The 12,671-nt window shown below is 36.6% G+C and overlaps 1 protein-coding gene across 5 annotated transcripts in view; it reads left to right on the top strand.

Moving 5' to 3' along the window:
- LRRC8B (leucine rich repeat containing 8 VRAC subunit B) overlaps positions 1-9,546 on the top strand; it is a 30,491-nt gene extending 20,945 nt beyond the window's left edge. For all 5 annotated transcript variants that reach the window (XM_033000582.2, XM_042786388.1, XM_033000581.2 and 2 more), the window contains exons 2-5: positions 2,720-2,774; positions 4,136-4,234; positions 4,913-7,074; positions 8,112-9,546. In XM_033000582.2, coding sequence (XP_032856473.2) covers positions 4,939-7,074; positions 8,112-8,384 — 2,409 coding nt within the window. In that variant the 5' untranslated portion in view covers positions 2,720-2,774; positions 4,136-4,234; positions 4,913-4,938 and the 3' untranslated portion in view covers positions 8,385-9,546. The remainder of the gene's footprint in view (positions 1-2,719; positions 2,775-4,135; positions 4,235-4,912; positions 7,075-8,111) is intronic.
- The last annotated feature ends 3,125 nt before the right edge of the window (positions 9,547-12,671 follow it).

Below are 12,671 nucleotides of genomic sequence, written 5' to 3'. Positions count from 1 at the left end.
GAGGATTTATTTGCAAGTAGAGGTTCAGGCTGTGCATGTGAGACCATAAACAGGTACTAGCAATCCAGTAGAAGAGTCAAAACTGCCTATGAAGCAAAATTGATTGCATGTTTATTATCGAACTCAATTTTTCATCCAAAACTTTGGAAGAAAGGGATACATTTAAACTAGCTAAAAGCTAAGTTGTTACTGTAGTTCAAGAATCACTTTTGATAGAAAATTGATGAAATAGACATGTTTACTTAGTATGTCAGTGTCTCCTTATCTTGAGAAACACATCATGCTTTTGAAATGACAGGATGAGTTTAAAGAGATGGGCTGAAAACTTGATGGCTCTGTTTCTCTGAGGGGGAGGGGGAAGAAGGCAAGATAGAGGGGCCACTGCAATACCTGTCGAGATGCTTTAGTTGTATAAATCTATTTTGATGAATTTAGTGTGTCAAAACCACCAGTTGAATACTTAAACAATCAACAAAAACAGTGTAGCCTTAAAAATAACAGTTTCCTGTCAGGTATTGGCTTTTTTTGTAGCCCATTATCCATTGGGGAGGACAGCAAGGCACTTAGCTTGCTGTGGAACCTTCCCTAACTAAATATGCCTAAAATTATGTGAGCAGTGACCAGATGACAGAGTAGTGCAATGTTAAGTAACCTTTCTGCAGCAGGGGAGGGGAGGGGGTATGTTTGATGCTTATAGATAACATTTTTCAAAAGGGTAGCCTTTTATTCATATTCTGGAAATGTTTCTGTTGATCAGATTTCTAAGTCTTGAAGTAACTAAAAATTGCCTAGATATTAGTGATCCTTTTCACTTTATTTTTCTGGCCTGTGTCCCAGTACTGGTCTGGGGTAACTCTCTTGAAGTCATCATTTAGCCTGGGGCTGAACTTCTGTGTCTCATCTTCTAAGAAAGATTGCCAATTGGATTAGGCCACTTTGAAAAGCTTTTATGGCTTTGATATGGGTTGAAAGCTGCTGGAGATGAGATTTATCAAACCCATTGCTGTTCAGCATTATTCCATTTGATTAGTCACTTTTGGCATATAGATAGGATTTGAAAGAAAACTTTCTTTAGCAAAATTACCATTAATAATTCACATTTATATTACGCTTATATACTGTGTACTTGTCTGATAGGAAGCTTTATTTCATATACATAGAATTGTAATGAATATGCATGCTTCATTGGAAGGCTTCAAAAAGTAGTCATTAACAAGACCAGAGTTAAAGTATTTAAATACTTAATACTGTGATACTTGCTTTCTGCTAGAAAGTGTTCTAAAACCACAGCAAGAATGTAGCCTTTTTTCTTGCATATGTGATAAGGACTACCAGCTTGCCAGTTCAAGGCAGGGAGGTGACAAAGAAAGCATTTTGTAGAAACAGACCTTACAAAATTACATGGATCAGGCTCACTTTGAGTTCTCAATCTGTGTAAAAACAAGCCACCTTTTGTTGGAGTATTATGGCATTGCTTGAAGAAGTTGTACTGGGTTATGTATACTCTCAAGTATATCAATATGTTTTTAATAGAATTGACTTAAGTTCAATTTTCTGGGTTTTTTTTTTTGTTTGCTTGTTTTTTCTGTAACTTGTAGAGAAAATACTTTATCAAACAGTGTTAACTGTTTTATTGTACTTTGAATTCTGTCCCTTATGTTCAACAAGAGCCTTGCTTATTCCCCAAAACAGGTCTGTCACCAGCAGAGTGGTGCTCTTTGTGTAAACCTGCAAAGTACATATGTGCATTATTGTGTTACTTGTAACTTTCTGTAATAAACATTTAGTTATATAAACATCTTAATGTCGGTATTTGCCCAAGTCCCTGACAAGTTTTACATGTTTGCCAAGAAAAGAATTGTTCCTATCCTCATGCTAATTAGACCTTTCATGCTATTTTAAACTCTCATCCAGTTCAGTGGTCATTTTGACTTTTGGAATGTTTTCCTTTGTTAAAAATGTTACTTATACCTTTTGCTCTGACTTTGAATCATTCAACGTATTTATCTCTTACCATGTGCTTTACAACTTCAACAGGGGTCCCAACTCTTTAATTTTTGTATCAAAGTTCAAGTGACAATTGACTGGTTTTAATTCTAGCTTGGAAATGGAAAAAAAAAAAAAACACCTTTTTTTTTTTTCTGTCTGCATTCAAATCAAGCATGTTTGGCTTGAATTGAAACATGATTCAGATATTCTTTACAGAATGAAAGCCTTAATTTGAATGGGTTTAGTACCTTTCTGTGCTTTTACACTTACGCTTTTATATTCCAACCCTGAAGAATTGTATCAAAAGAACTCATTTTAAATGTATCTACAGAAGTGTTTTTTGCCAATTGAGCTGGAGTGACTGAAAAAATAGCTATTTCTTTGCTATGGTTAGAGCATCTTAGCTACAGGACTAGCAACTTTAAGTAAATGCAAAAGTTGTTGAGCTTAAATGGCTTTTAGTGCTTAAAGTGGACAATGACAAGGGCCATTACTTTAGCTGTACCTTATGAAAAGCAGCTTTCAGATGGTGACCAATAATTTGAGGGGGATGGCTTCTTAAATTATTCCAACTAGATATTGTAGACCTAAATAGATATTTTGCTCATTAAATGTTGGACCTTTAAAACACTACTGTGGAAGGAGTGGAGTAATGAGCAGCTGTTCTCTAATACGCAGTTATTGGAGTCCAAATATTTCATGATCTGATGATTATTTATTTTCTCTCCAGGAGTATATTGTAACCATCCTGTCTTCCTTCGGCTGCATTCCCTTGAGTGGGCCTGGTAAGTTTCTACATTCTATTAAAAGTGACCCTGTCAATCAAGAAGGGTTAACTTTTTTCGGCTGTTCTTCCCCATTTAAATGTGCATGCGGATTAAGAGTTAGGGTCTGCCTTAGTTCAGCTGATGTTTGTCTTTTTATAACAGCTTGTCAGCTCTGGAATTGAAATGTCCAGTGCAAACACATTATGGATATGAGCCAGCAATGTGCCCAGGTGGCCAAGAAGGCTAGTAGCATGCTGGCTTCTGTCAGAAATAGTGTGACCAGCAGGCCTAGGGAAATGATTGTACCCCTGTACTCAGCAGTCGTGAGGCCACACCTTGAATACTGTGTTCAGTTTTGGGCTCTTCCCCATGAGAAAGACATTGAGGTGCCAGAGCCTGTTCAAACAAGGATGACGAAGCTGGTGAAGGGTCTAGAGCACAAGTCTCCTGAGGAGCAGCTGAGGGAACTGGGGGTGTTTAGTCTGGAAAAAAGGCGACTCAGGGGAGGTCTTGTCACTCTCTACAGCTGAAAGGAGGTTGCAGCGAGGTGGGTGTCAGTCTCTTCTCCCAAGTAACAAGACAGGAGGAAACGGCCTCAAGTTGTGCCAGGGGAGGTTTAGATTGGATATTAGGAAAAATTTCTTCACTGGAAGAGTTGTCAAGCATTGGAACAGGCTGCCCAGAGAAGTGGTTGAGTCACCATCCCTGGAGGTATTTAAAAGACCTGTAAATGTGGTGCTTAGGGACATGGTTTAATGGTAGACTCGGCAGTGTTAGGTTTATGGATGAACTCAATCTTAAAGGTCTTTTCCAACCTAAATGATTCTATGATTAAGAAAAATGCAAAGCAATGGGGATGTTCGGTATCTGTACTGCCTAACAAAATTTATGGTAAGTTTCTTCCAAAGCTGGTAGTGTCTGTGGTATTGCCATTGACACTGGATAGCTTATTAATTTGTTTCAAGATGTGAAATATGGGCCTTTCTTTTTGAGAAACTTGCTGTTCTGCCAAACCTTGATATATCAAAATTATGACTGAATTCTACTCCTTGGAGTCTTGGGTGTTGCATATTTTATTTTCACATAGTTATCTGGGAAGAAAAACAAAAACAAAAAAGAACTTCCCAGTTGAAATAGGGCTAGCTGTAGGCAGTTTCCTGTTTTCTGTGTTGACATGACCGTGCGAAACTTTGACTTCACATTCTACATGGCCATGTCTGAGTATGTTTTGTTCCATTTCATATAGATGTAGCAATGCAGAGCATCTTGGATCCTGATGTCTGCAATAAGGCAACAGTTCTAATGAAAGCTGTGATGTTTGCTCTTTATTTAGGTGAAGCTGTTAAAAATAAAGTATATTCAATGTTTTCTTCATCCAGAATGAAGACAAATGTAAAGATGGCATGTCCAAGGAATTTTAAAAGATGTAGACCTCCTGACTGAGCAGTGCTGTGTATTTATTCTCTTTAATTGGTAAAGTAAGTATGAACCAAACCTATACTGCTGGGGGTTAATTGTGTCATTTTTATATATATGACAATATTGGACAATAACAAGTTCTGTTAGCTTCATTTTCATTCTGTCAGTATGCTTAATTATCTTGATGGAAGATGGACAATTATATGTAAGAATATGTAATGCAAAATTGTTCTTTTGAGAATTTCTGTGTATCCTTTATTCTTTAATTGGGTAGAATGATTTGATCTATTATAAATTCTAAATTACAAGAGTCATCATGTTAATATATCGTTCTTATTTGAATTCTTCATAAATGAGAAATCACTTCTGCTATGTAAGTTTAAGACAGTGGTGAAGGACTGCTAGTAATGTATCAGACACTGCTTTAACTTATAACTGCTTGTTGCTTCTACTAGAACAGTAACCAAATGTTTGGTCAAAATATACTTTCTCCTAATCTCTGATGCTAGTTTCACTCTTCATTTAAGTTTATTGCCTTGCAAGTAACTTTCCTTAAAATAAGCTGATGGCTAGGCTTAGGTCCCAGGAGTTTTTGGATCTTTTTGCTATGCTCTGGATGCTAGGCCAAATGTTACACATTTAAAACTCTGAAAACAGTAATAAGGTTCAAGTGTTTAATGGTGAGAAATTGTTTTTAACAATTCTCTAAGGTTGTCTTTTCTTTTTTCTTCTACCAGCTGCTGTTCTCTCACAGGTGAAAGTCATGATCACCCTAACAGAACTCAAATACTTAGCAGATGCCCAGTCATCCTACCACATACTAAAACCATGGTGGGATGTCTTCTGGTATTACCTCACCATGATAATGCTGCTAGTTGCTGTGCTCGCTGGGGCTCTCCAGCTTACTCAAACCAGAGTTTTGTGTTGTCTTCCTTGCAAGCTAGAATTTGACAATCATTGTGCCGTGCCTTGGGATTTAGTTAAAGCCAACCTTAACATGTCAGCTAGCTCTACAGCACAGATAATCATCCCGCTTAAAATCCAGAATGATCTCCATCGGCAGCAGTATTCCTATATTGATGCAGTCTGTTATGAGAGACAGCTTCACTGGTTTGCCAAATTTTTTCCATACCTAGTGCTTCTGCATACCTTTATTTTTGCAGCTTGCAGTAATTTCTGGCTTTACTATCCTAGTACAAGTTCCAGGCTTGAGCACTTTGTAGCCATTCTTCAGAAGTGTTTTGATTCTCCATGGACAACACGTGCCCTCTCAGAAACAGTTGCTGAGCAGTCTGTGAGGAATTTGCCAATAGCCAAATCAAAAGCAGTGATTTCATCACCTGGGAGTTCAGTAGATGTAGGGGCCAGCAGACAGTCCCTGCCATATTCACAACCTGGTTTGGAAACAACTGGAAGAGAAAATTCCTCAAGTGTTCTTGACAAAAAAGAAGGTGAACAAGCTAAAGCTATATTTGAAAAAGTGAAGAAATTCAGAGTACACGTTGAAGAGAAGGATGTCATATATACTGTGTATATGAAACAGATTATAGTGAAAGTTGTTGTATTTGTAATAATAATAATTTATGTCCCCTACTATTTATCATTTATTACGCTTGAAATTGATTGTGTAGTTAATGTTCAAGCCTTTACAGGCTACAAAAGGTACCAGTGTGTTTATTCACTAGCAGAAATTTTTAAAGTTTTGGCTTCATTTTATGTTGTTTTAGTGATCTTTTATGGCTTAACTTGTACTTACAGTTTGTGGTGGATGTTAAGAAGTTCACTTAAGCAATATTCTTTTGAGAAGTTGAGAGAGAAAAGTAACTACAGTGATATACCCGATGTAAAGAATGACTTTGCATTTATTCTCCACTTGGCAGATCAGTATGATCCTCTTTATTCCCAACGATTCTCAATATTCTTGTCTGATCTGAGTGAAAACAAACTGAAACAGATAAATCTGAACAATGAATGGTCAGTGGAAAAACTGAAAAATAAACTAGTAAGAAATTCCCATGACAAGATTGAACTTCACCTTTTCATGTTAAATGGTCTTCCAGACAGTGTCTTTGAACTGACAGAAATAGAAGTCCTAAGCCTGGAACTTATTCCTGAAGCCAAACTCCCTTCAGCCGTGACCCAGCTAGTCAATCTCAAAGAACTCAATGTTTATCATTCATCACTAACTATGGATTATCCAGCAGTCAGCTTTTTAGAAGAAAACCTGAAAACATTGCGCCTGAAATCTAGTGAGATGGGAAGAATTCCGTTTTGGGTCTTTCATCTAAAAAATCTACAAGAATTGTGCTTAACAGGATATTTCATGTTAGATCATCACAACTCCATATACAACGAAAGTTTTCAGGGGCTAAAAAATCTGAGATCAATTCACTTAAGAAACAACCTTTCCCGTATACCTCAAGTGGTTACAGATCTTTTGCCTTCCTTACAGCACTTGTCTATCAACAATGAGGGAAATAAACTGATAGTGCTAAATAACCTGAAGAAGCTCGTAAACCTGAGAACCTTGGAATTAATCTGCTGTGATTTAGAGCGCATTCCTCATTCCATTTTTACCCTCAACAATTTGCATGAAATTGATTTAAAAGAAAATAATCTCAGAACAGTGGAAGAAATAATTAGTTTTCAACATCTTAAGAACCTTTCTTGCTTAAAACTGTGGCACAACAGTATTTCATATGTCCCAGTGCAGATTGGTGCATTATCAAACCTGGAACAATTGTATCTCAATTATAATAATATTAAAAATGTTCCATTGCAGTTATTTCTTTGTAAAAAATTACACTATTTGGATCTTAGCTATAATAAGCTAACCTCTATCCCTGAAGAAATCGGTTATCTGACCAATCTGCAGTACTTGGCTTTGACAAAAAACCATGTAAGTAGAACTTTGAATTACTACTTAAAAAAAAAAAAAATCAAATATTGACTTTACCTACCATTTATTCTGGAACAGCCTCTGGTTTAAAATTCTTTTGTGATGTTCATGATTAAAGTAACCCAGTAAATCTGAAAAAAAGGGGTGGTGCTTGTTTAATTACTAAAACCTTGGTGTCATCAAAGCTTGTGTAATACTGAGTACTATCCTGGTCTGTAGCAGCTTAAGGGTTCTGATCCAGAGAAGGTATAGGTTAGCATGGCTGCAGAAGTTTGTTCCCTTTCCCTGCAGCTGTATATCCTGTGTGGTATTTAAATGGAAGTGAGCAGTGTTAAATTTTTACCTTAGAATGTCAAACTGACAGCTGTAGTGAATTAGCAGATAGTTGATGAGCAGCTCAGCTGTCTAACTGGGTAGAGGGAAATAATTGTAGCTGGTTAGCAGTGCTAAATTGTCTGGCTCATTAGTGTGGGATCCAGGCTTGTGACTTAAGACTTCTTTTGAGCTTTATAATTGTTTTCACTGGTGAGGTTGGTTTTGGATGTTACATGCCAGTGTGAACCAGGACTCAGTTACTACTGTACTTCAGAGAGCTGCTTGTACAGGTTTAGCAACACAGGAGCTGTTAATGTCTCTCCACAATCTGTTTGTTCTTCATTAAGTGATTCTTAGACATATATAGTAGTGTATTTATTGCCCCTGCCACCTGCAAATGCACGCATTTGTATGCACTTCTGTGCATGTGTGTGTGCATATGCTCCCCCTGCCAGGCTTCTGTCTTGACTTCTGCCAGTAGCTAAGCATCTTCATAACAAAACAGGTATATATTTGTATATATATAACACTGTAGTCTTCTCAAACACTTTATTACATAATGATAGAAGTATTATGTTCTTCCCTTTCCTTAGCCTTCCATAAACTAAGAGGATTTTTTTTTTACCCTGAAATAAAACAAGGAAATGTCAAAACATGCAGCTGCATGTAGATTAGCAACTTCTAACGTACAGTATTTTTGTTCTTTTCTTTCATTTTTCTAGATTGAAATGCTGCCTGATGGATTATTTCAGTGCAAAAAGCTGCAATTTCTTCTTCTGGGAAATAACAGTCTGATGAATTTGTCCCCTTGTGTGGGTCAGCTTCTGAATCTTGTTCAATTAGAGCTCATTGGAAACTATCTTGAATCACTTCCTGCTGAACTGGAAGAATGTCAGTTCTTAAAGCGGAATAGTTTAATTGTAGAAGAAAGGTTGTTAAAAACACTTCCACCTCGTGTAAGGGAGCGTTTGCAGACATGTTCAGATAAGTGCTAAGTTTAAAATGAAACTCTGCATCACTGCATTCTATAAGCCTTTTGCTTAATATCTCTTTAAAGAGCTGTATAGATGGAGAGAATTAAAGGAGGGCGAACAGTTTACAAATGAGTCTTAAATGCATTGAACTGAGTTGATTGTATTGGAAAAGAAAAATTTATTCAGATTCAAACTAAAAAATGCAACCTTTAACAGGTAATCATATGTTTGAAAAAATCTGAAATACAAATTGTTGGTTGGGTTCTACTGGTTGAAATAATTCAATTAAATGTTTATGATAGTATTGAAATGAAGGAGTTGATTGCCTGGCTATAGTGGTATAGTGTATATACTTTTTTTCATGTGGAAATTTTTTCTGTTGATAGTAATAATATTAAACAGTTTCATCTCCGGTCATATGAGGTCTAAGAACTGTCTGGAATTAGTTTCTAGATATGAATGCTTCACTAACTTAGAATATGTTAAATTAAGAGTTTAAACTATTTGAGCAGTTCAACTGCATGGGGTATACTGAAAGTAATTTTTCAACATACCTTTCTTTTTAAAGCTGTTGACAAGTACTGAGCATTAATTCTATAATTGTGGAAGATGCAATTTGACTCTTGCTATTAAAGCTAGTTGGGCAATAATACCTGAAACTATTTTCAGTATTTTGTCTATTAAAAAAGTAAATACAAAATGAGCTGTTGCTTAGAAATTAAGAGGAATCAGGATAATCTGGGGTAAGTGTGTGCATGTACTAGACAACAAATCTTACAGCACTGATCTTGGATAATGATGGCCAACAGAGCGTGATATAGTTGCAAAGTTGTCTTTTGTACGCTCTGAGCATCCCAGGTGTTAGTGTAGTATATGTTGCTGTTTAACATTTTTATAACTTCTCATTTCTGACCGCCTCAGTGCTGTTTCTCCACACCCAGTTACTGTATTTTGTTGTCTGGGGAGAGAATGAAGGAGGTTTGTATTAGATAGGGACAGAAAGACACAGTTAAACCAAATAATCACAGCTTTATAAGCACTTGGGAGGGAAAACCAGGAAGCATTATAAGCTTTGCCTCTTCTAGGGTTGTAATAATTCAATAAATTATAGTGGTGGAATGAGTTCTTATGCCATCCTTGATACTTGCAAAACTGGATGGAAATAAAATGGTTCCTGACTTCATTCTTCTGCTGTGCGCTGTTTTATTGTATTTGAAGTCTTAACTATCATGATGTTTATCATGTTCACTAAAAAACGTAAGTTATGCCCCTGGGAAAAAAAGAGCATGCTTTCCAAAAATGTATTTGAAAACTCTGTAGATTATATTAAAGTTTTCAAAACCAATCTCTATTATGGGTTAAATAGGTGAGTTAAACTGTGTTCTTAATGACGTTGTGTTCAAGTGTGCTAACTATGCATTCCAGCTGTTAATAACAAATCATCACAGATAAACCAGTTTTATACTAGACTACTTTTAGTGGTCTCTTGCTCCCACTCCAGTGCCACTGTTGTGGAGATTAAGGTTTATTTTGATTGAAAATGTCAAAACTAGGTCTGATCAACACAGAAGTAGGAGATATCTCTGCAGTAGCAGTGCAAGAGGTACATGTTTATTCACTGTGCTAATGGCACTCCAAAGACCTTTGTAGTTAGAGCACTTTTCTTCTCAGGGAACTGAAATGTGATAAAACTATTAAATTTTATGTAGTTCTAGAAATGTTTCATGTAAACTGATTAGTTGTGTTTTAAGTGCAGGCCAGTGCTGCTGGAACAGTCTTTCATAGTGTCCATATATAGCTCTTCCAAACTCTACTTTCAACTAATTTTGAGTTGTATAATAGCTCCATAGGAATTGACATGGTTCACAGACAGAGCTAGCTGTGGTAGATGTGATTAAACCAAGCTATGTTGATTTGCACCCTTGTGGCAGGAGTTTTGTTAATAATTGCAATAGATATGTCAGGACTCTATAACTTAACATCAAAGAACGCTTTGTGGCAGAATTTGACATGCAAGGCCTTCAGTCTAGTAATTTTTAAAAGATTAAGCAAACATTTTTTGAAAGCTTTTTCAATACAGTTAAATAAGCAAGTAACTGACTTGGCCAATAACTTAAACTTTTTTGCGGTGCATCTGTCCTTTTTCATAACCAACAAAACTGATGGAGGTGAACAATTATCTTAAATGTACATTTTATGCTAGTTCTATCAGTGGAATAATAGAAATAACTTGAAGAAAGATACTTCATTTCTAAATCGTGTAACCTCACAGGATTTGAGGAAACACTAAGAAATGCATAAGAATATAGATACTGTTTTATAGGTTAAATGGATTACATTTTTTGCAGATGAATATTTTTTCACTCCGCACCCCTCGAGGGTTGGATTTTTTTTCACTGCCTGTTTGAGTGTTTATAAAACATCCAAACAAAAGCCAGAAAGCTTAAAGGCTAGAATCTCTAGCCTTGTTTTCAAACCAGTGTGCCTTTATTATTCGTTTTGTACCATGAAAACCAATCCTAGAGCTCAGAATTGAGGGTGGAGACACATATAACTGAATTTCTTGAATTCATTTCAGCTACCACCTTAATACTCAATACCTCTTCAAAATGAGGGGATTTACAGGGAATCAATATATGAATCCACTGTCATTAACTTTGTACAATAAGCATTGTTGGCATCTAGTCTTTGTATTAATCACTTCCAATCAAAAAAAGGCTTTTCAACTTGTTTCAGTGTTGTATTGTGTTTAAGAACTTTGTATTGTGACCTTCCGTATCGTGACCATTTTCTTGAAAAATTAAATTTTTTTTGCATTACAATTCTATGAGCTGTTCTTTATTTTCCCTATGAGATGTTGCATGTAATGCAAAGCTCAGAAGTCTGCTGCCAACTATCTGTACCGATGTGCTTAGCAAGTATATCTTCCAAAAGAGCATGTGAAGATAATGAACAGCAATGAGAAATGAACACTATTCTCCATATCAAAGCAGTTCTTATGTTCTAGGCTGAGAGAGAAGCTCCTATGTTGATTAGAATGAAGCTTCAGTCTTAATCATTGTTACAGAACCTTTCCCAAGTCTCCCACTTCAATTTTTGTGAGCTGGGTAAATACCAAACGCAGCCTGGAATTTCACTGGGAGAAGCAAGAAGGCAGTGATTCTCTTCCCAGCTTGGCACGCACAGCTGTTATGTGGCTAAAGTGCCAGAAATAATGCTGCTTACAGTAAACCATGAATGTGTTTAAAGTATTGCACATTGTGTTAGCTCAAAGATCTAATTTCTCTTGAAATGTGAGATGATACTTGTGGGCTTTTTGTGGGAACCTGGCTTTGGCTTCTTGTTTTAAAGACAAGGGAAAAACCCAAACATGCAAGTAATATGTATTCAAGATCTATCTTCTTATATTTCAAAAGAACCTTCCTGGCAAGTTTTACAGAACTATGGTCCTTTCTTCTTGGAGATGAAATTAAATAACTAATAAAAAATTACTTGTGGTTTACCTGTTTAGAGGTGGTAGTGTTAGTAAAATAAGGCAGATAATTCTTCTTAAAGCTGTTGTTCCATCTTCCTACAGATCCGTGTATTTTGTTTTCATGTCAACTTGAAAAGTAATTCTAACTTTTTTTTTTAACCTGATTTACAGCATGCTATCAAACTTCCTTGGTATGTAGGCTTTACACTGTCAAGAATGTGTAATCACTTCTAATAAGTGACTCTTTCCCTCTTCCCTTTCCACCCCAATAAATGCTGGGATTATAGAGAACAGCATGGGAGCAACTGAAGAATTCTACCAGCAAACACATGGCTGCAAATACTCAAGGCAGGTGACAGTGCATGTCATCCTATGGTTTGTTTATATCAAGGATTTTACAGAACTTTGAGTATTTCTGGAGATCAGGAATTGATCAAGCTCTCACTTCATTTGGCCTTGTTGGGTGGGTGAGTCCCTCAAATGTCTAAGCATGATAATGCATTTTCCAGAGAAAATGTAGGGACTGTGCAGTTTACTTACTGTCACGATGGAGTTGACAGCTAACGTAGGCTGTGGCAACAGGAGGAATTGGAGTTAATTGAGAAGAAGCAAGCAGTGATACTACAGTCATATATGTTTGTAAGGTACACCAATGTTTCAGGAATTGCTGTGTCTGGAGAAGTCACCATCCTGGCATTACATGAAGAGTTTATCCCAGTGCTCCGTTGCTAGGACTTGTAGGTGACAGGGCAGTAGCAACCCACTCTGGGCCTGGACTGGCATCTGAAAGGGTTTAGGCATTAACTCAGTCTAGAGTGTTTAGTAAATGAGCT

This window comes from Tyto alba, unplaced genomic scaffold, assembly GCF_018691265.1.
Source record: "Tyto alba isolate M040663 unplaced genomic scaffold, T.alba_DEE_v4.0 Super-Scaffold_1000006, whole genome shotgun sequence".
NCBI classification, from domain to species: domain Eukaryota; kingdom Metazoa; phylum Chordata; class Aves; order Strigiformes; family Tytonidae; genus Tyto; species Tyto alba.
Note: the sequence above shows the minus strand (reverse complement) of the source record. Positions and strands in the feature narration are given on the sequence as shown.